Source organism: Strix aluco, chromosome 3, assembly GCF_031877795.1.
Source record: "Strix aluco isolate bStrAlu1 chromosome 3, bStrAlu1.hap1, whole genome shotgun sequence".
Lineage (NCBI taxonomy): Eukaryota > Metazoa > Chordata > Aves > Strigiformes > Strigidae > Strix > Strix aluco.
Genome location: NC_133933.1, coordinates 3,108,771 through 3,134,606, shown reverse-complemented (window position 1 = coordinate 3,134,606; position 25,836 = coordinate 3,108,771). Strand labels below are relative to the sequence as shown.

Genomic DNA, 25,836 nt, shown 5'->3' with positions numbered 1-25,836 from the left:
AAAACATTTGTAGAAGAAACACGACAAAATGAGTGATTTAAATACAGTCTGTGCTCCCAGATGACAAATTGTTAATTTAAGTAAAAATATATCCCTGGAACAATGAGCTAAAATTTTGCAATCCATAGCATCCATGTGGGCTATAAAAGCACAGGAGTCCAAATCCAAGTGCATTGTTCTATATTGGGGAATGAAGTTTTAAGTTTCATTCTTCTAAGATTGTGCAGGAAAAACTTTGCTAAGCTTTAGCATGGTGTTTCACTTTGAAATGCTGTGCATTGGAATTCCTGTGTTTAAAATGGATCACCTAACTAAACTGGAACCTCTCTGAACTCTTACATACAGTGAAGGTGATGTATCAAAGCTTTCCGTGCAATTCTAGCTAACTTGGCATTAAAACTGGAGTCACGCTTAGAAAGCTGTATTTAGTCTTGGAGTTAACTTTCTATTAATAAAGTATTAGTTAAAAAAGATGGAGCACGGTTGTTTGAGTCTTGCCACTGTAAACATTTGGCTGAGGCAGTAAGAACACATCTGCCAACTTTGGGGTTGTTAGGTATGATCTGAAAACGCAGAATGGGTAGAAATATATTTCACTGAGAGCTCTACAGCAGCACTTGTAAGTACCTATCACAATATATGTGAGGATCTGGACAGTGCTGGGTGCTGTCCTTCCATCTTCAGCCACACAGTGGTGTGCAGTGCTACCAGTGCAACCTTTCTCAAAATTTCTTGCAGCCTTTAAGAAGCTGATACATTGATCTGGTGCAAAATGCTACATGTACACTCTAATCCTTACTTTGTTTTCCTTTTGTTTTATTGAAATACCTTAAGCGTAAAGGCTTTTCTTTACATCTGAAGTATCCTCTTGCAGAATTGATACAAAGGTAGATTTTTTTCCATATAGCACGCAAGTCAAGAGGGATGCTCTCTGACACATGCATATGTTCCTTAGAGGTGTTTCTTTTTAAAAACATGTGAAGAATCTGACTTCAAAAATATTTATTACTACATGCGTGATATCTGGCATAGTTGAAAATAAATTCCTAACTCTTCTGCAGGTATTAAAAAATACGTTGTTGGCCTAATTATCAAGACCTCATCTGATCCAACGTGTGTAGAAGTAAGTGAATTCTTTTCAGGGGAGGAAGAGGGAGGGGAATATTATGCATAACCTGACTCTTCTTTTCTCTTCTCCAGAAAGAGAAAGTGTATATTGGGAAACTGAACATGATTCTTGTTCAGGTAAGCTTGAGTTCATAGAGTTTTAAATCTTGTTATAAAGTCTCTGGCTTTGTATATGTATCTAACATACGGATGCTTCACTTCTCAGATACTGAAACAGGAATGGCCAAAGCACTGGCCAACTTTTATAAGTGATATTGTGGGAGCAAGCAGGACTAGTGAAAGCCTTTGTCAGAATAATATGGTGATCCTTAAACTATTGAGTGAAGAAGTGTTTGATTTTTCCAGTGGCCAGATCACCCAAGTAAAAGCTAAGCATTTGAAAGACAGGTAAGCCTATATATTTGAACCTTAATAAATAGGGTAGACTTTGTGCTTGCTGCTGAATAGTTGGCCTCATTTTGAGCTTTTGAGTGAACACCTACAGCTGTCTTAATTTGATTGCTGAGTCTGAGTGGGTTACTGATTTTTCTTTAAAGCGGTACTGTTAGGTGATACCAAACTTACTTTGTGCACACAGGTATTTATGCTTTATTACAAGTAACATCTGTTCAGTGATGGTTCCTACCCTTTTAACAGAGCATTCAGCATTACTTGTTTTCCAAGCCACAATTTGCAGGCTCAGGCTTCAAGCTACTTCAAAACATGTGTTATCATGAAAATGGGTAAAAGCCAGATGACTTGTGAATGCTTCCGTGGACATAGGTCTTTGGGACCTGTTCTGGGAGCGTAGACATTTTGGTTGAAGTTGATAAGATTGTATATGGACTGTGGAAGTGCTTATTTTTTAATATTTTTTTTATTACAGCATGTGCAATGAATTTTCTCAGATATTTCAACTGTGTCAGTTTGTGATGGTAAGTCTTATTTTGTTAATGATATTTTTAAAAATTCTCCCATCGTGCCTAACGATGTCATAAATACTAATGGTTGTTTACAGGAAAACTCCCAAAATGCTCCCTTAGTTCATGCAACTTTGGAAACTTTGCTACGATTTCTGAACTGGATTCCTCTGGGATATATATTTGAGACCAAGTTAATCAGCACACTAATATACAAGGTAGGCAAAAATTCATGGCTTTTAAGTTTAAGTAGAAGTTGCAAAAAAGTGCAACAGTCTTGTAATACTCTATTTTTTTTTTCTTCCCTCAATAGTTCTTAAATGTTCCTATGTTTCGAAATGTCTCTTTGAAGTGCCTCACAGAGATTGCAGGTGTCAGTGTAAGTCAGTATGAAGAACAGTTTGTAACGCTTTTTACACTGACCATGATGCAGTTAAAACAGGTAATGTTTTTTATAAATCTTTTGACTGTTTCATTCCACAAAATCATTTTTTGTAGAACCTAGTTCAGTTTACAAGTTGATACTCATTATAGAGCTCTTGATAGGACAGATACTGTTATTCAGTGGTATTTATGGCTTGATCAGAAGATGCTAAGTGTATTTTTCTGACTCTAGATCACAGCTGTATTTCTGCTGCATTGATTTGTTTTGATTAATTTAAGAGGCGTTTTGAACACTCAGGCAGTCTGATGGGGAAAGTTGAGAGAGATGCAGCCAAATGTGTACTGCATCACTCGTAAAACATCAACTGACCTAATTTCTGCAAGTTGCTGTTTAATGTTTGAAACTGATAGAAATGTTTCTCATATAAAGCCATGCTTTAAATTTATATAATATGATTATTCTCCTCTGAGCAGTTCAGATTCAGGTACATGAGTTTGTAGATTTCCTCATTGTACTTGCATTTTAAGCAGACAGTTGAAGGTTGTTTTGATGTTTTTTTCCTTCTGTTTGCAATGTTTGTCTATCTTGGAGGTTCTTTAGAACAGGCATGTTTCTTTTAATGCTCCCCTCTCCCCCCACCTTCAAGTGGAGCTATAGGATTTCTATTTAGTTATAGTTAAATTTAAAGGCAGACTTTTGCACACACCAAAGTTATCTTGTGTAGCTGAACATGAATCTTCCTCAGTTTTTACAGGCGATGTTATTGATTCTAAATGCCAATGCATCTGGCCTAAGTTTTTCCTCAAAACATCAGTTGAATGCCAGATTGGGTATTTGGCATGTTTTGCAACCTGCAGGTTTTCAGCATGGCTGTTCCATATGGATGTGATGCAAACTGTTGCATTTATTGCAAATATTTGCCTCTCTCTTAGTTTTGTAAAATGAAGTGGGATAACAATCAAAACCATACAAAAGCTGGCAGCAGCAAAAGTGTTAAAACTTTTGTTCTCTCTGTTCTGTAACTTAATAGTGTTGACATTCATGTTGTTCACTACTTGATGACAGTGTAGGAAATGCTTTATTTGTATAAGGATAGAATTCAAAAGCCAACATGTTTCTTAAGAGGTCCTGGAAGTTTCTAAGATTACTGACAAATATGGTTCAGTATCCTTCAGAGTCTTCCTTGTCAATTTCTAAATATTATGGAGGAGGTCTTTCATGTTGTTTTAACATCATGATGATGTAATGTTTTGAAACTTAATGTTACTAAGGACAGGTAACAAACACATCTTTGGAACATGTTTGCCTGATGCCAACTGGAGATGTCTGATGGAGTAGATACTTTCCTTGTTTACAGCTGCTGTTACAAGGAGTGGAAAAAGGTTTAGTTCATGAGAACATTTTTATCAGTTTGCGTTTTCGCTTTACTGTCCATCTTGGGATCAAGCGTGAAATAAAAGAGCTGTAAGACTTTTGGTAAGAAAGCTCTGTAAAGGGGATGCCATGAAAAGCAGAGGGCTTTTTTGCCAAAAGAGCAAAGCATTTGTAATACATAGTAGTTCTACTTCTGTGTAAAATGGGAAATTCTTGATTATGTCTGTATTCTTTTTATTAGATGCTTCCTTTAAATACCAATATCCGACTTGCATACTCAAATGGAAAAGATGATGAACAGAACTTCATTCAGAATCTCAGTTTGTTTCTCTGCACGTTCCTCAAGGAACATGGTCAACTTATAGAAAAAAGATTAAATCTGAGGGAAACGTTAATGGAGGTAAGTTGCAAAGTTAATCCAGTTTAAAAATGTAGCAAGTGTGTTCTCACACTCAAAGGATGTGATACTAAGATCTGTAGATCATTGTACTTAGAGTGGGTAGGAGGAAAAAAAAAATCCTAATTTCTTCACAGAATTTGTACATCCTGTGAATACAAAAAAACTTAAAATTTTTGTTGCTAGCATGCTTCAAAGTGCTATCTCATCAAAGTGCTGAGAGTGCTATCTGTGTTTTCAGTGATCCTATACTAATACAGTGTTTGAAGACCATAAGTTTCTGTGTCTCCTTACTTGGTTTTCCTTGAAAGTGTTAAATAGTGCTTTAAAATAAACTCATTCTTTTTCCATGGGTCTTTACATACTGTACTTTGTTTAAGTCTGGTATAGAGAAGGTGTTGCTATGACTTTCATCAGGTTGTGTGAAGCAGCTCAGTTATGTTTTTATTCAGCATCCAAAACCTCTTCCTAGAGCACAGCACATGCTGTAGTTCAGTGCTTTCGTCCTGGTGTAGCTTCTGGCCTAATTTGCCATTTCCCAGAGTTTAACTGAAAAGCTTTAAGTAAAATCCTCAAGGATGATAGTCTGTTTTCTGTGTAATGAAGACAATGTATGCCAGCAATGCTTAAGGGCAGAGCTCTACCAAATGTCTGTGCGTGCCTTATTTTATGGTATTACTGGTCTTTGGAGGAGGAGCTATGGGCTTCAGTTATCAGCTGTCTTACAGCAGTTGTTGAGAACAAAATTTACATTTGTCCTTCTTCTCTGCTTGTTTCCTTCTTTTCTGGAAACTGCTGTATTCTTTCCAATTTTGACAGTAAAGTGCAACTTCACTGTCAAAATTACTGGAATCCATGGAAATTGTTGGAAATTCAGCTAAGAATGAAGGGTTGGAAAAGCTTAAATTCTAGGTGACTACTAAACTCTCAAGGTACTACCTCATACTGTAGTGGGGCTAGACCACAAAATTAGCTTTATTCAGTTGTGTGTTTTAAATTGTGAATAAAAATTTTGCTGAGGGTGAGCTATTCTGTGGTGACTCATTTGCTAGCTCCCTCCCACTGCTGAGCTCCAAGGGGATGAAACTGGCTCCATAGCCCCTTGAAGCACCACTGCCTGTGCCCAGAGTCAAGCCCTGTGCAGGTACGGAGGCAATAGGGTGAGGTACTGCTCTGAGACAGGTAGAAAAACAACACCACAGCTTCAACCTGGAGACCAGGTTCCACTGGGAGGGGGAAATGCATCTCGCAGGTGGATGAGCTGTAATAAAACATGCCCATCTGAATTTTGGTCCATTTTGCAGTTAGTATTCTCAGTACACTTCTTTTGGAGGTAGCCCTCTGTGAAAAACGTGTATTAATAAGTTGGTTGCAAATACTAGATTGTAGCTCATTTAGGAGATGGATTAAGAGGAGTATCACTTTTTTTATATTTAAATAGACAACTATCAACAGTTCCCAAATAATTTCTGAACTTGCAAGTCATAAGCTTTCAAAATAAGTGTGGATCAGAGGAGCACAGCTCAAGTTTCTACTTCTTTTGAGGCTTTATTAGGAAAACCTGTTGAAGCAGTTGAAGCTGTTGCATGTTCTGTGCAATCGTGTGTAAGTTGGAGTGCAGTTTTTAGTTACCAGCCTCCTCTCTTGTCTGGTATAACTTAGTTAAATTCTTCTGTAAAACTGACATCTACAAGACTCAATTCTGAACGACTTCGAGTATTGTATAGGATGTTGAAATGTTTCACAAAGTTCTTAGGCTGGCCTAAAACGTCTGCAAATTTTCACTTCTCGAAGTTGCAGTGTAACAGAATGTAGTTGCCCAGTTAGTTTAATAAGTTCTATGTTATTCTGAACTGTTTTTTCCTGCACTTTGGATGTATCAGATCTTCTGAAATTGTTCTACAGATTTCATTGGAGGTGTGTAGACTAGTGAAGGAAGCTACATAAGTTATTGCAAGTGAAATTACCAAGAAAAATCGATGTATGTAGGACTAATGTGTGGTTATTTTGAAGCTGTCTTCTGACATTGTAGATACAGATGCTGATTCAGGTCTTCACCTTCTAAAATGCTCCGAGTCGCTGTTGGACCTAAACTATGAAAATGTCTTCAAATGTCATTGTTTCATTCTGTTTGTTTGCTGGTGGGCTATTGATTTGATACCTTTTACCAGGGGACTGAAAAACAAGCTAGGCAAAAAAATATTTGGCTGTGTAGCTCTAAGTTCTATGGTTGGTATCTCAGTCTGTCAGAATTGCATCAGCGGCCTTCCCTTCTCGGTCTGCTGTGGCTGTTCTGTCCATAAAGAAATGGGAAATGTTCTAGTAGATGGTTTCTGTGTACAGGAAGCGAGCAGTGTAGCTTTGGTTGCCTTCACTTCTTCAGGGTATAAGGATCCAGAACAAAGTAGCAGTAATAGTCTTGAAATAGTCATTGAAACTTAGCTGTTGAGGGGGTTTGAGGCTCTAAACCAAAATGCCTTGCAGAAGCTTGAGAAGCCACGATTTGGATAATTTACAAACAGGCTGATTTGGCTATGGCATTTTTTAAGATGTCTTTAGGCTGCTATAGATTTAAGAATTGATAAAGCTCTTCGAAAATAACAGTAATTGATAGGGTGCTTTTGTTTTTGAGTTGCCCAGCTGGTCAGAACTCTGAAGTGTAAGTAATGTCATTGCAGTGTTAATGCCTCTTATTCCTAACTTTTATGTTAATTTGGCATTTTATCAATATATGGATAACTGAACTTGAAGCAGTGTGGCTTTATCTGCAGAAATAATGAGTAATCAGATGTTTAAACCACACTTTCCCAGGCTCTTCATTATATGCTACTGGTATCAGAAGTTGAAGAAACTGAAATTTTCAAGATTTGTCTTGAATATTGGAATCATTTAGCTGCTGAGCTCTACAGAGAAAGTCCGTTTTCAACATCTGCTTCTCCATTGCTTTCGGGAAGTCAACACTTTGATGTTCCTCCAAGGAGACAGCTTTATTTGCCTGTATTGTCCAAGGTAATCTATGCTTAAGTAAAGGTACTGTAAAGACTTAGATACTGTTCCTGGATTAGAGATTTTGCTTCATGTAAGGAGTGGCGTAAGAAAACTTCTCTTGCTTTGAGTAGTTGGTAATTGATTCAATGCTAGTTACTTAAATGTGCTGCAACTGCAAAAATACTTTTAAGATGACACCAGTATAGGACAGAAGTATTAAAGACGGTGTTTCAGTTTAAGATACTTATTACGAATGTAAGACTCAATTTTTTTAAAAAAATAAGCCTGTATTAAGCTATTTCTTTTAATAGATAAAGGCTGTAGTGTTACAGTAGGAGGAAAAAAATGTGTATGGAAAAAGTGGTCTTTAAAAGACCCCTAATACTACATAAACATTTTGAAGCTCTAGAAAGTATACTTCATAGGTTGGGTTTTGGTTTTTTTAACTACTCAGCTTGTTCAGAGAGAGAAGTCAGCAGGCTCTATTCTTAATGGTGTTTTTAGTTAACATGTCTCTCTAGAATTTAAATGTGATCTGACCTCATGAAGTGCTGAATATATAGCCTTTGTCTATATGGGTCAGACTGCCTGACCAGAGTCCTCTGGAAACACCTGTGGAGCCATGTGTGTATTTTCTTGTTACTGTTTGATTCAATTCTGTTTTCCCTTTGCAACATACAGGTTCGATTGCTAATGGTTAGCCGTATGGCTAAACCTGAAGAAGTCCTAGTCGTGGAAAATGATCAAGGGGAAGTAGTACGAGAATTCATGAAGGATACAGATTCCATAAACTTGTATAAAAACATGAGAGAAACATTGGGTGAGTGTACTAGCTGGTATTTTTGTGCTATAGGTTTGTGCAGCTGTGCCAGCCATGTGTATATTACAGAATGTTAATGTATGATCTGAGTGACTGTGTGGCTAAAGTGATTATCAGTGAGGAGTAAGTACACGGACTTGAAAGGGAGGGAGGCGGTGTTGGTCTGAAGTTTTCTGTTTTAAGCAGGTAGTGTTGTGTAACTTGGTTAAGTAGTAATACACTACTTAATTTTTGTCCGTTGCCTTTTCCCATTGAACAACACCTTCTGCTATTCCTTTACCAAGCTGTTTCAGATTCAGTGAAACCTTGGTTTTGTCAAAAAGCTGTTAAATTAGAAGGATTTTTCTGAAGTGGACTTGCTGGTTATTACTTCACTTGTAGTTCTGGTCCTGTGTAGACCAAGCACTTCTTGGCAAAAATGATTTCTTCCTTCAATAGGTTTTCTGAATACTTTTAAAAATTTTTGTAGTATTCTTAAACAAAACACAAAACTCTGGCCTGAACTTCAGCTTCAAAAATCTTGTCCAAAGTTAGTGCTGAGGTATTACAGTGACCTTGCTTGGAAGTACAAAAGCTGCAATTAGTTACATATCATGTAGGGGGAAAAAAAAAAAGAAAATCTGAGAGCGCGCTGAACACCAGAATCCATATTTCTATAGCATTGAATGTAGCAAATATATTTTATTTTTAGTGTGTGTATAGTAGTATACTACTATCTTTAGAAGTCTCATATTAAACTTGTGACCGATTTATCACAGGATTGATAGTTCCTCTGTATTGTAGTGATAACTTGGGTTTTTCTGAGGCAGGAAAAACAAAATTTCAGAGTCCTGACTGCAACTTGAGGGGGTGTGGGGGGCATTAGAATTGTCATGTATTGAGGACATAAAACTTCCAATACTAAATATTTTTCTATCAAATGCAAATGCTTTAAGGGAATACTGAATGTTTAACAGGTTTATGAACTAGGGGTGGGGGGACAAAACTGATGTGAAGTGTGGAAATTTTTTTTTTCATTCTCACTTTTGTACTTGTGATGTAGGTACGGCCAGTATTAAATGAATTGCTCTAATATCTTTTCATATGGAACGTGAAGAAAGTTTTTTGTTTGATTTACTGTATTAAAAGTTTAATTTATTAAAATTATTACTGTATATCCTGAGTCTTCGTCATATTTCCAGATACAGGATTATTTACATGGAAATGCAGATTTAGTTAGTGTTGGATTTCTGGTGTCAACTATTGCTTACAGTGTACTAGTTCTCAGGTTCATTTTATGGGAAAAAAAGTAAATGCAAGAAGGTGGTTGAAGCTGTATTCTGTGGCACAGTAAAAACCTGTTTCTGAATCTGGCCTGGAATTCTTTTTGACTTGCTGGGATTTAGGATTTTTGTATTGGAGACCCTAACCCTATTAGAGGCTGATGCAAGTGGCTTGAGTTGTGGTACTTGAATCTTCCCATTTAGGCTTGTTTAGGAATACCATCTCCAGTTTAATGGTGGGTTATTGCAACCAGCAGGCTTAATGACACTGAAATAAAGTGCAGAAGAAAATTGACTGACTCCTTAAATGCTGTATAATGTCCCCCATAGGTAGCTAATCCCATATTCCCTGCAGACCATCAGTATGTGTGTCCTTTGTTAATCATTTAACATGGCAACTTTACTGATTTGATGGGTGAGATGTTCATTGATGTAGACTTCTCACATCACTGCCATGTGGTGTTTTGCTGAGATCCCTTAGAACAAGGATAGATTCTCAGTAAAATTTATTGCCTGTCTGTAAAATACAGTTTTAACAAATTCACATTTGAAGTTTTAGCTCACTCTGTCGTGAGTTCAGGAGAGAAGCATTGCACTTATCTACCAATTTGGTTGTAGTTTTCTTAAAACAAATTTAAGTTCGCCTATGGAGTTGTGATCCAGGTTATTCCTTTAAAATGTGCCTGTTCAACGTTGATGTCTTTCAGTTTATCTTACACATCTGGATTATGCAGACACAGAACGAATTATGACTGAAAAACTTCACAATCAAGTGAACGGAACAGAATGGTCGTGGAAGAATTTGAATACTCTGTGTTGGGCTATAGGTTCAATCAGTGGCGCGATGCATGAAGAAGATGAGAAAAGATTCCTTGTTACAGTAATTAAGGTATTATGGTGCAAAACTAATAGCTTTGTCACACTTCATAGTTTGTGCTCAAGAAATGAAGTTTATGAAAATACTGTTGTATGTTTTTAGTAAGCTATCTTACATGGCAAGCAAGTTGATAAGACTAAAATAATTAGCAATCTTGCATCCTGAAGTTAAGGCTGATAAAATCTTTAGCCAGGAATAATGCATTAATCCAAATAGCCTTTTCACGGTGAAAGTTTCAGGGATAAAATTCAGTTTATAACGGAGGTGGTGTTCTTTGGGGATGCAGAAGAGATGGAAAGGGATTGTTAATGAAATAAAGGAGAGAGACAAAACAACCCATGCTTTTAACTAGCTGGTGCCCTGCTGTTTTTCTGTTTCCTAAATACTCATTGATCAAACTGAATTTTTGGTAAACAAGTGTACAGAAAGAGTGGAGAAATAAAACACTTTTTACAAGAGTAATGAACCTTACTTTAACAGGTCATATAAAATCAGAACATTTAGTTTAATCTCTTCTATTTGCTGTGGAATCTATATTGACATCAACTGCCTGGTCAGTGTTAAAATGCTGTGAGTCTTGTTGGAAGTAGCCCCTGCAGAAATCTTGAGATATTTTTAAAATGGAGAGTCCATAGTTGAAAATACAGTGTTCCTGGTGTGGTAGAAACTTAAATCATTGCATCACTCCAGCCTTAATCCACTTAAATTTTTTTATTTGGGTTTTTTGTGTTGTTTTGTGTTTGGTTTGTTGGTTTTTTTTCTATTGGACTTTGAACTTGATTATCGCACCCACTTTCTTTTCTCTTTAACCTATAGCTCCTTGTAGGATTTTATACTTTGTCGTGTATTGCTTTTAATTGAACTGGACAAATTTGGAGAGGAAACTGAAAATATGTTATGTTGTAGGATCTCCTGGGACTCTGTGAACAAAAGCGAGGAAAAGACAATAAAGCCATTATTGCATCAAATATAATGTATATAGTAGGTCAATACCCACGGTTTTTGAGAGCTCACTGGAAATTTTTGAAGACAGTAGTCAACAAGCTGTTTGAATTTATGCATGGTAATTACCTGTTTTTCACTTGTTGTTTTAATTAAAAAAAAGATGCCCATATATGAGCATGTATGGGGGGGAAAAATACAAAGTGGTAACTGACTTGATTTAATTTAGAAACCCACGATGGCGTCCAGGATATGGCTTGTGATACCTTCATAAAAATAGCACAAAAATGCCGCCGACATTTTGTTCAGGTTCAAGTGGGAGAGGTCATGCCATTTATTGATGAAATCTTGAACAATATTAATACTATCATCTGTGACCTTCAGCCACAACAGGTATGTTTAATTCAGCATTGTAGATAATTCCTAAAGACTAAGCAAAAGTTACTTTGTATTGAAATGTAGTAGTGTTTTTAAGGCTTGAATTATATTCCTTAGGTTTTTGTTAGTGAGAGTGTTAAGCTATCAATACCATGATCAGGTTGTATTACTGAGATCTTAGTTAGAATGCTTGGAAGGAGAATTAATGTGCATTTAGTTGAAATTTTGATGAATGGAAACTTTTAAGAAGTAATAAGACACTGAATGTAATTTGGTGGTTCTGCTGTGGGAAAGAGTAATAACCTACTATAACTATATAGCTCTTGTTTTTGTGAAGGGGGCAGGGAACAACCCAAAAGCACCTGCATCTGGGAAGGGCACAGCTCATGGAACTGAGTGTAGTGAGCACATGCAACACAGTGAGATGTCGCAATAATGTACTGAAACTTTGGGCAGAGTGGATCTGGCATCTGGAAAAAGGCACTCAAAGGAGTGATTTAATCCAGTCCATAGCTGAAACATGTCTGGTATTGTTTAGTTGAGTTAAATGGCGCACGTCTTGAGCTTCTTTACTTCAGGATATGATGGCAAAATGAAGAAAAGACTCAGATGGGTATATAGTGGCACTTGAAGGGCAGGGGATGGAGGTTTGTTCTGTACGTGATGAAAGGAAGGAAAGAACGGAGAAGGTTCTTGTAAAGTTAAGGTGTTGGGGGGAAGGTGTTTAGGCAGTGAAACCCCGTGTCAGCCTTTGCTGTATGTGAGGTCAGAGAAGTGCAGAATCTTCCTTACTCTTTTTTAACTTTCCTGTTTGATGTGTTGTTCCAATCAGGTGCATACATTCTACGAAGCGGTAGGATACATGATTGGGGCACAGACAGACCAGACTGTGCAGGAGCATCTGATAGAAAAATACATGTTGCTACCTAATCAAGTATGGGACAGCATAATTCAACAGGCAACAAAAGTAAGCTCCTAAATTTTAAGTGTATTCTGTGTTCAGGTAAAGAACACCTGTGAAATGTTTCTCTTAACCCTGGGTTTATTTTTCACAGGGCATGACATTAAGTGTACAGAACTGTGGCGGACTTTGTTAAAGGATGGCTAAAGCAGGGATTGACTTAACACGAAAAGTGGTGTTTTGAGAAAGGAGACTGAAATGACAAAATAAATACTGGTTTTAATATGATTTAAAGGACAGTTTTCTGTTACTGTACTGATAGCTTTTACAAATCTCCCTTTCACCTGGCTAAGAAGTGGGTTTTCTTTCTGAATAACAGAAAAGTGAAAATGCTAAAAATACTGTTTGCTCTTCCTCCTTTCTCTTCCATCATTCTCTTCAAGTACACCTTTATTTCTTCTATCTTCCATTTCTTCCAGTCTTTTCAAAATACTTCACACATTTAATAACAAGAGTCTTACACTGCACAAGAGATCAATCCATTTGGAGTTAATCTAATTAAGAACCTGAAACTTAAGCAAGCTTCAGTTACGTTTCTTACTCTGTCTTCCCTCTTTAAAACAAGAACGTACTGCCTTCCCTTTGGACCACTTGTCTCTGTTTTCCCCTTCCTAATATCTCCTTAGTTTTTTTCTTTCTTGAACTAAGAACAATGCTTGTACCACTGCAGCAAAAACACTTCTGCAAAAGAGCAGAATTAAATCAAGTGAAGTTTTTTCCTGACTCTAAGGTAGTGTCAAGTGCTGTGAAGTAAACAGCAGTGTGTATGTTAGTCTGTAAATTTTAGTGATATGTTCTTTAACACAACATGTAAGTTAAGTTACTTAAACTTAGACTTCTGTATTGAAAGCTAGAGGGTGGTTTTATTCACTAACCAAAATGGACTCTTTTTTTTTTTTACAGAATGTTGATATTCTAAAGGATCCCGAAACAGTTAAGCAACTCGGTAGCATTCTGAAAACCAATGTAAGAGCGTGTAAAGCAGTTGGCCACCCCTTTGTGATTCAGCTGGGAAGAATTTATTTAGATATGCTGAATGTGTACAAGTGCCTAAGTGAAAATATTTCTGCAGCTATTCAGGCTAATGGTAAGAAATTCCATTTTCTTCCTGAAAATGGGGGCTAGCATTATATGCCATCAGGTTTCAGAGTACATTCCAATTTGGGCTAATCTTACTGTGTTAATTTTATTGTTTGGGAAAGTGGAGAATGACTGAATGTGCACGCTTATTTTTTTTGTTGTAAACCAGGTATTCACATAAAGAACTCCTGATTTTAGAGAGAGAGGAAATGCCTATGAGAAAGTTTAGGAAAGATACAAACCACCATAGATGCTTACTTAGAATTAATAGGCATCTTTCTGAGACAAAGTTGTAGCATATGTTCTTTTAGCTTACTCTAATTTTGAATAGTAAAAGACTATCTTAAAATAGGATCTCGTTCAGTTCTTTCAAAAGATGTTGGCAGGGTTTTGGTATGATACCATGCTACTAAATAGCGTTATTACAGAAATGTGACTGTAGTGAAGATGCCTGAAAGTTACAATAAACCACGCTTGTAGTCATTGAGAAAGAATTACAATTACCTAACCTATTTCTACTAGATGAATTAGGGCCTATGGCATCTCAGCAGAATGTGCTTCTGTAGCTGTTCATTACAAGACTAAATGAGTCATTTACTGAGTTCTGTGTTATGACCAGTTTTCTTGCCAGTGCAGACGATGGTATTTGGAAATGTGAAAGTTAAGTAAAACTTGGTAACTGAGCAGCTGGTTTACCTTGAAGTAGCTTCTCAGAACTCAGAAGAAAACTGGCTGAGAAATCAATACCCTTTGATTCTGCAGCTTTAATGGCCAGAATTTGACCTTGTTGGAAACAGTGAAGTTTAGGAAGCCGTTGCTAGGACTGTAGTCCCGACGTAATACTTAATCAGCAACTACTGGGATTGCTGTTGCCTCAGAGTGCGTTTTTACAATGGGGTCTATCTTGCAGAGATAGCTCTGATGCCAGCACGAGTGATCCTACCTTTCTTTTTCTGGCTGCACTCTTGAGTTTTGCCTGTGCATGTAATGGTTTTATGGCTGTGCAGTTAATTAGATCAGGTTTTGCTGATGAGACACTGTTGATTTGGGGGTGAGAAACTGGTCTAAAGATAAGGCTTCTTAAGGCTAAGTGTCAACTTCACACATGAAGACAAGTGGAAGGATTATTTCTCTTAGATGAAATAGGAATGTTCTTGTTCTCCCTCCCCCCATCACTGAATTGAGAACCAGATGTAAGCCCAGTCCATGTAGTTAAGTGACTGTCATTTCCATTTCTTGAGAAGTAAGTTGCAGCTTTGTTTTTGAACTTTGCGAGTAGGGGGGTACTGTTAGTAGTAGTTCTGTAATGCTAAATGGCAACTTGGATCTATGAAGCTAGAGTGGAGACGTAGATTTTTATTTTATTTGCACAAAATGCATAATAAGTCTTTAAATAGTCTTTGTAGTTTGGATATAAAAATCAAGCATTCTCTGTTTTGTAATACCAATTTAAGTTGATCTTTTTGTTACACCTTACCCAATTAACTGAAGCTTTAAAACTTTTCAGGTGAAATGGTAACAAAGCAGCCCTTGATTAGAAGTATGAGGACTGTAAAAAGGGAAACTTTGAAACTAATTTCTGGCTGGGTGAGCAGGTCCAATGATCCTCAGATGGTAAGTAGATTGATTTTTGTACAAATAACTCATAAATCAGAATTAGGAGGAACTCTGTTTTTTGTTCTGTTGTTGACTGAATCAGTTGGTTGCAGGAACTTGCTTCAGGAGATCTGTAGAATAGAAAGGAGAAAGTATGATCATATAGAGATAAGCCTGAGCTACATTTGAGATACTTCAGATAATTTTAGGTGAGAGAAATCTTCCAGGGAACTAAGGAGCTTTAAGAGAACCCTATTGGAAGCCCTGCTGGATGGAATCAGAGGGTTGGGGAGTTTACAGAAGTGTAATGTATTTCAGCTTCGTTAGGAAAACTATCTCCTGCAACTAAACTTTGCTACAAACTGTATGCTAGAGACGCTCAGTAACTGCATTGTTATAACTGTGGCTTACTCTTTCAATTAGGTAGCTGAAAACTTTGTTCCTCCCTTGTTGGATGCAGTTCTCATTGACTACCAGAGAAATGTGCCAGCTGCCAGAGAACCTGAAGTACTTAGTACTATGGCTATCATTGTAAACAAGCTGGGTGGACACATTACTGCTGAAATACCTCAGATATTTGATGCTGTTTTTGAGTGCACATTAAATATGATCAACAAGGTATTTATTTAAACTTTGGTTAAGGCATCTCCCTAGTGACTGAAGACAAAAAAAGGACTTTTATAAGAGTACTAGTCTTGACTGTTGCTATATCTCTTAAGTGAAAGATGTCATTTTCATGCAAGGAACGGAGGCAGTATGTAATGAACATAGAGTTATTACACAGCTTTCATCTTATGGAAGTTAAGCAGGGGTTCATGCCATCTTTCTGTGCATGTCATTTCTATATGTGGTATCTTGTGGGTCATCTCCCCTGTTTCTTTGCAGTCACAAAGTGCTTTTTTGGCACTCAGTCTCTGCTCAAACGAACAATTTCGAAGTTTGGCTGCCTAGTTGGATGTGTTCATCTCATCGCCTTACAAATTTCTCTGCTTAGCTCTTGATTTAAGTCATTAGTAATTTTTGTTCTAGGGACTTGGAATGTTGTGCTGTTGGAAGCAGAAGTGCACTTCAGCCAACTGTCAGTGTAGGACTAACTGCTAAAACTCATAAATAGTTAAGATTTATGAATATAAGTACTGATCAGTCATTTTGAGTGTTTCCTCACTAATGCAGTTCTTATGCTATAGTGTGCAATATGTATTTGCATAATACTCAAGCACTGCTGGCTGAATTAGTGCGACTTGGCAATAGTGTGTAGCCAGAAATTGTACCCCTGTAGCAACACAGGTTTGTATAGCAACCAGTGTTGAGGCCATATGTCTGTTATCTGTGGACTGAGTGGTGATTAAGGTTGTGCACTGACAGAACGTGGCTCAGCCTGTCAGTGTTGTGTAACTCTAGAAGGTGGTCTTACCAAGCTTGGTGGGGAAAACTGAGGGGAAGAGTTCACTGAGAGGGGTAACCTTTGCTTTGCATTTAAGGTTATTTTAAATCTGAGGTCTCAATGCTGTTCTGTCAGCTATTGACCCACTCTACTTAACAGAAGATCTTATGATTGATCTTTAGGAAATTTGACTTTTTTTTCCCCCCCTCTTTCTAGGACTTCGAAGAATATCCTGAACATAGAACAAACTTCTTCTTACTGCTTCAGGCTGTAAATTCTCATTGCTTCCCAGCATTCCTGGCCATTCCACCTGCACAGTTCAAACTTGTTCTGGATTCTATTATTTGGGCTTTCAAACATACCATGAGAAATGTTGCAGATACAGGTAAATGGAAGTGTTTAATATGCAGACTTAGTTTGCAGTAGCAGATTTTTTTGGGGGGGTAGATTGTTGTTTTCTTGCATCTTTTTCTTCAGTCAAACTTAGTATTCCAGTAAGTCAATTCTGTAGCGCATTTGCACAAGAATAATATTTTTCTGTCTCAGCTTCAAGTTGTCAGCCAGGTGTACGTGAATGGGCTGAAACACTTGGATGCTGTTTCACGCCCGCAGCAGTTAGGGAGCACAGCGGTGGTTTCTGCTCGCTTGCTTTTCCATGGGAGGGTTGGCACTTTTTGAAATGGCTGAACTGATGCAACAGCTCACTGCTGCTAAAAGTGGCGTTACAGCTCTCCTTTTGTTGTGCTGCCTGCAGTGTTTGACTTACTACCTCAGTAAGACGGCTGCTCAGTAACTACTGAAGAGCTCAGGAGAAAAATAATTTGGGGTTGAACTCCTCACAGTCTGGGAATGAGCCCATGACACAAGGGAAGGGAAACACCTTAGATTGTTAAGGCGGTGGATTATGCTTCCTTTGGACAACAGCAAGCCGTTTAAATTTAGGATGAACTTCCACTGAGCAGCTGAGTGTATTGCCTGATTTAACAAACGAGTAATTAAAAAGCCTTCCAGAATGAGGGTGATTAAGGATCAAAGGAGAGGCTATATAAAAACCTTACATTCCAAAAAACATTGTTTTTTAATATTTTGGGCTTACTACACTATCTTTACTGGATAAAAAGGTTGTTGTGAAGCCACTTAGGTTTGAGCCAGTTGTCTTGTATCGGTGTTTGGAAGGGATGGGGATAAATGCTATCTTTCAGTTGCATTTCACCTAATAAGGTAATCATGTTTTTATGTAATTCTAAAAATGAAAACATTTTCCCTTCTTAAATTGGCAAACGCCTCTTTTGGTGGAGGGTTTCCCTCACTACTGCTAGTACCAGTAAAGTGATGTGAATAGTTCTTTACCAATCATCTACCAATGCCAATAAAATCGGCATGCCATGTCAGCGCGGCTGTAGCCCTCTAGTGACTGCTGGAGGAAATGCCTGAGAAAATCATTGCATGTCTAATACTTGTCTTTGTGGCGCTTGTCAGAATTCCTTGGGATATTTGTATCGTTTTGAAACAACACACACGGAGGCTTTAATATTGTGCTGTTGCTAACTTAGGTGGTGTGTTTTTATTTTCCAGGACTTCAGATACTTTATACTCTACTACAGAATGTTGCACAAGAAGAGACTGCTGCCCAGAGCTTCTATCAGACATATTTCTGTGATATCCTTCAGCACATATTCTCAGTGGTAACAGACACCTCACACACTGCTGGTAAGAATGCACATACATGAGCCGGTTGTTGAAAACGAACTTTTTCGAACATCAAAATAATGTTATGCATCCTGTTCCGAATAATAACTGCATGTATATAACTTTGATCTGTTCAGGTTTGACAATGCATGCATCAATCCTTGCATACATGTTCAACTTAGTAGAAGAGGGAAAAATAAGTACTCCGTTAAACCCTGGAAATCCAGTGAACAACCAAATGTTTATTCAGGAGTATGTTGCTAATCTTCTCAAATCTGCGTTTCCTCACCTGCAAGAGTAAGTCTGCTGTGATTCTTTAATGCTTTTAAGGGCGTTCTATGTCTTCAACTACTAACTGATGTGTCTGCTGTTAGTGCCCAGGTTAAGCTGTTCGTGACAGGACTCTTCAGTTTAAACCAGGATATTCCTGCCTTCAAGGAGCACCTAAGGGATTTCCTGGTCCAAATCAAGGTATGTTTGGTGTGGGGGGTTTTTTTGAGTGGTTTTTTTTTTTTCCAAGAAATGAAAAATTACTTTTCAGCTATGGTGATGTTGGAAACTACTTGGACAGCGTTCATTCAGTGTTTGTATAGTTAGTTTACAGCTGTTCAAAATGTAGTGAGAACTCTGTCCAACAGCTTGCATGGCTCTGGTGTATCATATCTATTTTGCTGTGATTTAATTTTATAAATAGGGCTTAAATGTAATGGCTTGCGCTTTATGCTGTGTGTACGATTCATATGTCTAAGGTGGCTGCAAAACTTCCTCCAATGGGAAAAAAAGCAAGTTGATCTTTAACTTGATTTTGTTTCAGTTCTGCTTGGGATTGGGACATGTTTTGAAACTTGCTAGAGTAAATGCTATGCTTTTATTTTTCTAAAGATGCTAGAATTCAGGGAGGTGGTAGGAAGGAGTTTGTCAATTAGTTTTGAGACTGCAATTTTCAGATATTTCAGAATTGTAATGCTACTGCTTTAATGGTGATAGGCTCCAAATGCTAGGTTACTATAGCATCCTGTTATGTAACACATAGGGAAAATCTTAAAATATTTTCCATTCTGTTAACATTAATTCTAACCTTAGGATCAGAAAGTGAAAGAAGCAATTAGTCTGGCAGGGAATGTGAAGGGAAGATGTTTTCTGTATTGTTCTGGATTCTAGAAGCTTAATTACTCTACCTAAAGTATTTGACAATAAACTAATGATTTTATGTGAATTATACAGGAATTTGCAGGTGAAGACACATCAGACTTATTCTTGGAGGAAAGAGAAACAGCCCTTCGGCAGGCTCAAGAGGAGAAGCATAAACTACAGATGTCTGTACCTGGCATCCTTAATCCACATGAAATTCCTGAGGAGATGTGCGATTAAAAAAAAAACAAAACAAAAAACAAAAAAACAACAAGTTTTGCAGTTTTCTTTCTGTACAGCTACTCTGTTGTGATAGAAGAAAACAGCACTTGGATATTTGTTGACCAAAATGATGCCAATTTGTAAATTAAAATGTCACCTAGTGGCCCTTTTTCTTATGTGTTTTTTGTATAAGAAATTTTCTGTGAAATATCCTTCCATTGTTTAAGCTTTTGTTTGGTCATCTTTATTTAGATTTGCATGAAGTTGAAAATTAAGGCATTTTCAAAGTAATTACTTCATGCCCATTTTGTGGCTAAGGGGAAAATAGGCAAAACATAACTTGTAAAAGACTATATTGCAAAATAATACAATTTCCTGTAAGAGTATCGATTTTTAATTCGGGATCATTTTCTTTCTAGTCTGTCCTGCAGTCTAGGAGAAAAGGTAATGAGTAAAACAGATTGAATTAATTGTTAAGCAGAGGATTATAGTGCTGCATTTGTTTTGATCAGTTAGCAGCTTTTTGGACTGAGTGGTAAGGCTAGGCTACATGTATTTGCAAGTTGTATGGCAAGTTTGCAGCAAGATCATGTGCATATCATCCCATTGTAAAGCAACTTCTAAAGAGTATGGGAACACAGTACAGTTAGTTATTTTTACACAGTTCTTTTGTTTTTGTGTGTGTGCTGTCGCTTTGTCGACAACAGCTTTTTGTTTTCCTCAATGAGGAGTGTTGCTCATTTGTGAGCCTTCATTAACTCGAAGTGAAATGGTTAAAATATTTATCCTGTTAGAATAGGCTGCATCTTTTTAACAACTCATAAAATAAAAAAAAAAACTCTGGCTTTTGAGATGACTTATACTAATTTACATTGTTTACCATGCTGTAGTGCTTAAAGAACACTACTTAAAAGCAAAATAAACTTGGTTTACATTTATTTTTCTTTCTTTGGCTTATTCTTTTATTGGATGAAAATGCTGTGATCTTATTTAAGATTTGTATCCCAAAGGCATAGGAAAAGTTCCTTGAGGTCTGGATAACTGTTGCTTCTGGCTTGCCTCATCTCAAGGACTTTGGCTGTGCTTGAGGTTAACATGAGCTAAGTTGGGTTCCATTTGGAAGTACAGTAGCTGTTCTGACTTACCTCCATGAAATATTCCATACTACGTTACGGAAAAATGCCAGGAATAAGGTACTTTTGCGCGCTCTCTCTCTGTGGACTCTGCAATTTATTTCAAAGAGGTATTGCACTGTATCGTGACTAAACAATTGATACTAGTACATGTTAATAACACACGTAGACAAGATCTACAGTTATTTTTCTACCTAAAGTTTTGTAGTTAAATGATTTTCACATATTTATGAAATACGGATACAAAAAGCAGTATGAACACTAAGATTGTGTACAGTCTTGGCTCCCCCGTTTTTGTAATGTGTTGTCTCTGTTTTCTAACAGTTGATGTTAAACTCCCAAAGTTTTTTTTGATTTATTTGGTCTCTAATCTTCAGGTTGTTACTACAATGCAAAGTACAGCCATTGCTGCAGAGCTGTAAAACAAGGTTAGATGGTTGTGGAGGTGTTCTATGTAAGCTTGGATACTGTAGTTAACTTTGTGCTGTATATTCCTTTTGAAGTAGAAGTGCATGAGTTAGCAGTGTTCATGTAGAATTTAGCTGTGACCAGAATGTTCCCAATCTTAAGATCGGGCCCTTCCTGTTTGTGAACATCTCTCCATTTGTTTTACATAGCTGGCCCTAAAAACACGTAGCTGCTCCTGCGTGAAGATCGTGTGGCAGTGTTAATACTGTGAGCTGGCAGCTGCTAAATCTTTGGAGAGAAGGTTCCTCAGACCCTTTATATGGCTGGGACTTAAAATACAACCAACCAAAATTGTTAGTTATTTTGATAGTTACAAAACTAATCTTCTCTCCTTAAAGCTCATGATTTTAAGCTTTTCCATGTCTTCCTGTCCTGTTGATGTATAGCTTTCTGTTCTGCTCTGTGAAGGCAGTATCATCTTTAATAGGTGGTTTAAAGTAAAATACTTGAAGTACTGTTGAAGAATGCATCCAGAATGGACATTAAATGGTTTCTGACCAGGCTGAGTTGCAACGTTATAGAGCTACAGATTATCAAAAGCTGTGCAGAGAAGTAAGAAAATCTTATTAAAATGAAAAAAAATACCACCGATAGCATAATGTCAGAATGATCATTATCCCACGAGTCGCAGAAGTAAATACTGAGTTGCTTCTGACAAGCAGTGGCATTAACAGTGCTTTGAAAATAGTTTTGAACAGAAAAGGCATGTATGCTTTTGTGCATGTTACTTCTTTCATATTTAAGATTCAAGTTAGTCTGAGGCTCGTGGTCTGGTGGTTTACTGAGGAATTAAATCTGACCTAAACTTTCAAAACAACAAATACGAACTGTATTTTTGAAGTTGATTCAGAGAAGAGTTGTTTCATTATTTTGATACCTTTTGGATTTATTTCGTTACAAAATTTTAATCTTAGTTTTTCCTTCCCTTTTAGATCTAACAACTGTTGTCTTGACTTATTATCTTAAGAATCGGTGCCTTTCAGTGATCTCTGCAGATGCTATAAAAATGTAGCTTATGCAGAGTTCTGAATACCATTTGATGTGTGTGTGTGTGCATATTTCTAGTGCAGTTATCCTGAATGTGGAAAAAATTACAATGTACATCTAAAAGTTCTAGTTCTAATGCACACTCTGTAAATTAAAATATATGGATAAAAAGCATGAACCATCATATGAACATCTACGTGACTTGTAATTATATGTAAGCCAATGTTTTGTGCATATTTCTATACAGATTTTTTAAAAAAAATCCAATTCTATGTACTCCAGGTACATTCATAAATACCAATATTACAGGGTGTTTTCTGTGTTTACATGAATTGATCGCCTGTTAGCTGATGAAGACACCCCCAAATACTTGTTTCAGGCTACCATGATGTGTTTGCTACTGTAACTGAAGCAGATTATTTTCCAAAGCATTTTAGATTAGTTATGTTTTTGTTTTTTTTTTTTAAACTAGAATAATTTGGTGTGTGTTAATCTGATTGGTTAAGTGAACTATTTTCCAATAAAGCTAATATTTATGCAAAAAAGCTTTAGAAATGCTCATCTCTCAAGGAAGCTGTAAGAGTTACTTCTGATAGTTTTTAGCACTGGAAAGGCAATAAGAGTTCAGCTCTGGGTTTCTTAATGAAAAAAAAAAAATGAGGAGAAGATGCTGAAAATCATGTAGAGAAGGTGACTGAAGTGAGGAACTCGCATTAGTGCTGTATTGTGACTGGGGACCAGTCTGTCCCGTAGTCCATTAATCATTGGACGAATGATTATTACTGATCCAAGATTTTTGGGGTACTGTTTGTATTTCCTGGAAGATACGTCTAGACTTTTTCCTTTTCTCCCCACCTCCTAGGTTTGTCTCAAATTGTTATAGAGCAAAATTGAAATGTTGGAGATGGCTTTTTAAAATACATTTTGGCACCAAAAATGAGTAAAAGAACATAGCTCTTCCTTTGCCTGCTCTTCATGAATGCACCTCTGCACTTGGGTTTTTTTGAGACAGAATTTTTAGACTCTTGGGTTTAGGAGATAGCTGTTTCATTGTCCAAGGCTGATTATGGCCAGCAGTGTTCACTTGGAAAAAGGCTCAGCTATTCTAGTTGAGGGAGTAATATTTCAGGTAAGATTTCACATACAATGCACCTTAATTACTTAAAGCACATGAAATCACTAATTGCATACATACATACCTGCCCTGTGTGCTGCTGTTGGTCTTTGTACGTGCGTTTCTCACTGCCTGTGAGTGCTTGTTTTTGCTGTAAGTGGGTACAACAAAATAGAGCACTAAGAAAAGATGGGTTTGAGGAGGAATGTTTTGGAACTGAAGAGTATGGACAAGAATGGTAGAAGTCAAAGACGAGAACAAGACATATTCTCACCTTTATTTACTCCTTTTAAGTTAAACAGCACTTTTTCTTAGGCAGTATATTGGGTTGTCTCTTCCAGGTCCTTCATAAAAGTATGTCAAGGGGCCTGTTGTTTTTGTTGTTGGGAACACCTTTTAAATCTTAACTTTTTTTAATAGTGTCAGTTTTTTCTGAGTCTTGAGAAGTCTGTAGTCTTTCATGGTTTCTCTAATTCCAGCAAAGACTATCAGGAAAAATTGGCCAATTGAGGTTGGAGGATGAGGGGAAGAGTTAAAATAGTTTCCTCTGATGTGACTACATAGCAAGGTTAAGTGTGTGTGTGCTGCAAAGAGCTGACTGCAGCCCACTTACTACACTACCACTGGTGGTTATTTTAATATGTATATTGATAACCAGGCAATAATGAGTTTTCTCTTATGGCATCTCTTAGCATTAGTTCTAGCTTGAGCGTCTTTGCATCAACCTTTGTAACTGGTTTTACAAACTTCTCAAATCTTCGCAATTCTCAAAGTAACTTCAACTGAATTATTAACCAAGATTGCAACCCAAGAGACAGGCTCGAAGATGCAGTCTGAAACCACTCCAAAGTGGAGCTTGTCCTGTTTACCGGGCTGTATGGTGTGATTCTTGCCACACCCAATAGCTGGTAATAATGTTTATTAGAATGCAGACTTTTATTTTTCCACTAAAATGCTGAGCAGCCAGTTAGACAGCTGATTTTGGAGCAAACTCTTAAACATAGCTTGGCAATGTAGTGAGCATTATCTGTTCTTGCATGACATGTTTTTGGCCTAATACGGCTATAAATCTTTTTAAGTGTATTCTCTAATATTTGGGGTAAGCCAAACTAATTGAATTTGTCTTCACAGGGTGCTGCAATATCAAAGTCTAGTTTGACATGTATCTTATTTAAAAGTTTAAAATGCTAATAGAGCAATGAAAGTCAAGTGCTGAAACTTAAAAGTGTGTAAATTGAAACTGATTCTGTTGCATTTCAGCCAAGTTTCATTGGGAACTTCACATTTTGCAGGCAGAGACTTGCTTCCTTCAGTGAAATTAAGCATTTCCTAGGCAATGGAGTCCAACCGTTTCCAGTATCATTCCAGACTAGAGGTCACAGATATAACTGGACTGGCTGGAATTCAGCTTTTTAACACGATCCTCTGTATAGCAGAAACTAATGACTTGCTTTCCAGCTGTTACAGCTCCCATCTCCTCAGCATCTGCTGAAATCACTGGTAGTTTTACCTCTTCACTGTAAATCGTGGCAGCAGTGTAAGTGTGCAGTCCACTCAGCTGTTGTTGCTACAAGAGTGGGAACCTACAGCAGAGCAACAGAAAGTTTGAATAGAAGGTAATGCAGTCATCTCTCTTCAGACAAAGCTCTGGTTAGTTGACAAGACTAAAGTTTAAAAAAAAAAAAAGATATCTTGAAGTCACATTCTACAACTACCAGTCTGAGGTCAAATGACCAACTATGTATGTTCATATATAGAAAATGAAGACTTAAAAATACAAAGTGTAAGGCTAGGAGAGGCTGAAGTGTTGGGAAGAAGGAACAGGGGCAGTGATCACTCTTACTGCCTCAGCCCCTAATCCTTCTCTGGGTTTTTGTTTTTTTCTTTTGGTGAATGGTTAACTCCATCTTTACTTGAAGAACAGGACTACAGGATTAGTTCAGCATTGGGATACAGTGCGACGTTCATTTTGGCAAGTATATATGTTCTCAATCTAGCCCTAAATTCGGTTTAAGAATTTCAGTTTTGCTCAAGTCTTGCATTTATCTAAGTTATTCCTCTAGAAGAACTGTGCTGGCAGTCTACCAAGCAAATATTTCCAGATTAGGAGCATTGCCATCAAGGGAAGGAAAGTGGGGCTCCTGGGGATCAAAGAACTTCACAAGGATGGCCCATGAGGAGAGAATAAGGGTTGAGAGGAAGAAAAGCAATGCACGCAAGAGTGGGAGGCTGATGATCACTGTAACCAGGCCAGTTATAGCTCCTGTTGTCTTCTGCTTGGAAGCTAACATTTAATTTAAAAAAATGCAATTTCATCTCTATTAGAAAAAAATAATAATTCTTGTGTGGTAAAAAGCATTTGGCTGGCAATACTCTGCACAAAAGTGGAGTGACTCAAGGTCACTCATACTCTTCTGTTGTATTCATTGAGCTTGGCACGTGATACCGCGCTTCAAACGGCCCCTTCCTTGTGCTGACTCTGGTGTTTATGTGGTGCTGCAATCAGATCCAAGAGCTGATTTGTCAGAAAAACGATTGTTTAAGATGGTTTGGCATTTAATTTTGGTTATGTTAAAAATCTGCTGTGAGGTCTGTGTAAGGAAGAAGGGCAAGAGAAGTGC

General features: G+C 37.4%; 1 protein-coding gene across 4 annotated transcripts in view; it reads left to right on the top strand.

The window, feature by feature from the left end:
- Positions 1-20,451, top strand: part of XPO1 (exportin 1) — a 40,353-nt gene extending 19,902 nt beyond the window's left edge. For all 4 annotated transcript variants that reach the window (XM_074817155.1, XM_074817153.1, XM_074817152.1 and 1 more), the window contains 21 exons: positions 1,062-1,123; positions 1,201-1,245; positions 1,334-1,515; positions 1,994-2,042; positions 2,126-2,245; positions 2,341-2,469; positions 4,028-4,186; positions 6,995-7,192; positions 7,853-7,991; positions 9,961-10,142; positions 11,037-11,193; positions 11,302-11,465; positions 12,283-12,417; positions 13,315-13,498; positions 14,999-15,105; positions 15,511-15,705; positions 16,688-16,856; positions 18,047-18,181; positions 18,298-18,457; positions 18,535-18,631; positions 19,385-20,451. In XM_074817155.1, coding sequence (XP_074673256.1) covers positions 1,062-1,123; positions 1,201-1,245; positions 1,334-1,515; positions 1,994-2,042; positions 2,126-2,245; positions 2,341-2,469; positions 4,028-4,186; positions 6,995-7,192; positions 7,853-7,991; positions 9,961-10,142; positions 11,037-11,193; positions 11,302-11,465; positions 12,283-12,417; positions 13,315-13,498; positions 14,999-15,105; positions 15,511-15,705; positions 16,688-16,856; positions 18,047-18,181; positions 18,298-18,457; positions 18,535-18,631; positions 19,385-19,531 — 2,915 coding nt within the window. In that variant the 3' untranslated portion in view covers positions 19,532-20,451. The remainder of the gene's footprint in view (positions 1-1,061; positions 1,124-1,200; positions 1,246-1,333; positions 1,516-1,993; positions 2,043-2,125; positions 2,246-2,340; positions 2,470-4,027; positions 4,187-6,994; positions 7,193-7,852; positions 7,992-9,960; positions 10,143-11,036; positions 11,194-11,301; positions 11,466-12,282; positions 12,418-13,314; positions 13,499-14,998; positions 15,106-15,510; positions 15,706-16,687; positions 16,857-18,046; positions 18,182-18,297; positions 18,458-18,534; positions 18,632-19,384) is intronic.
- The last annotated feature ends 5,385 nt before the right edge of the window (positions 20,452-25,836 follow it).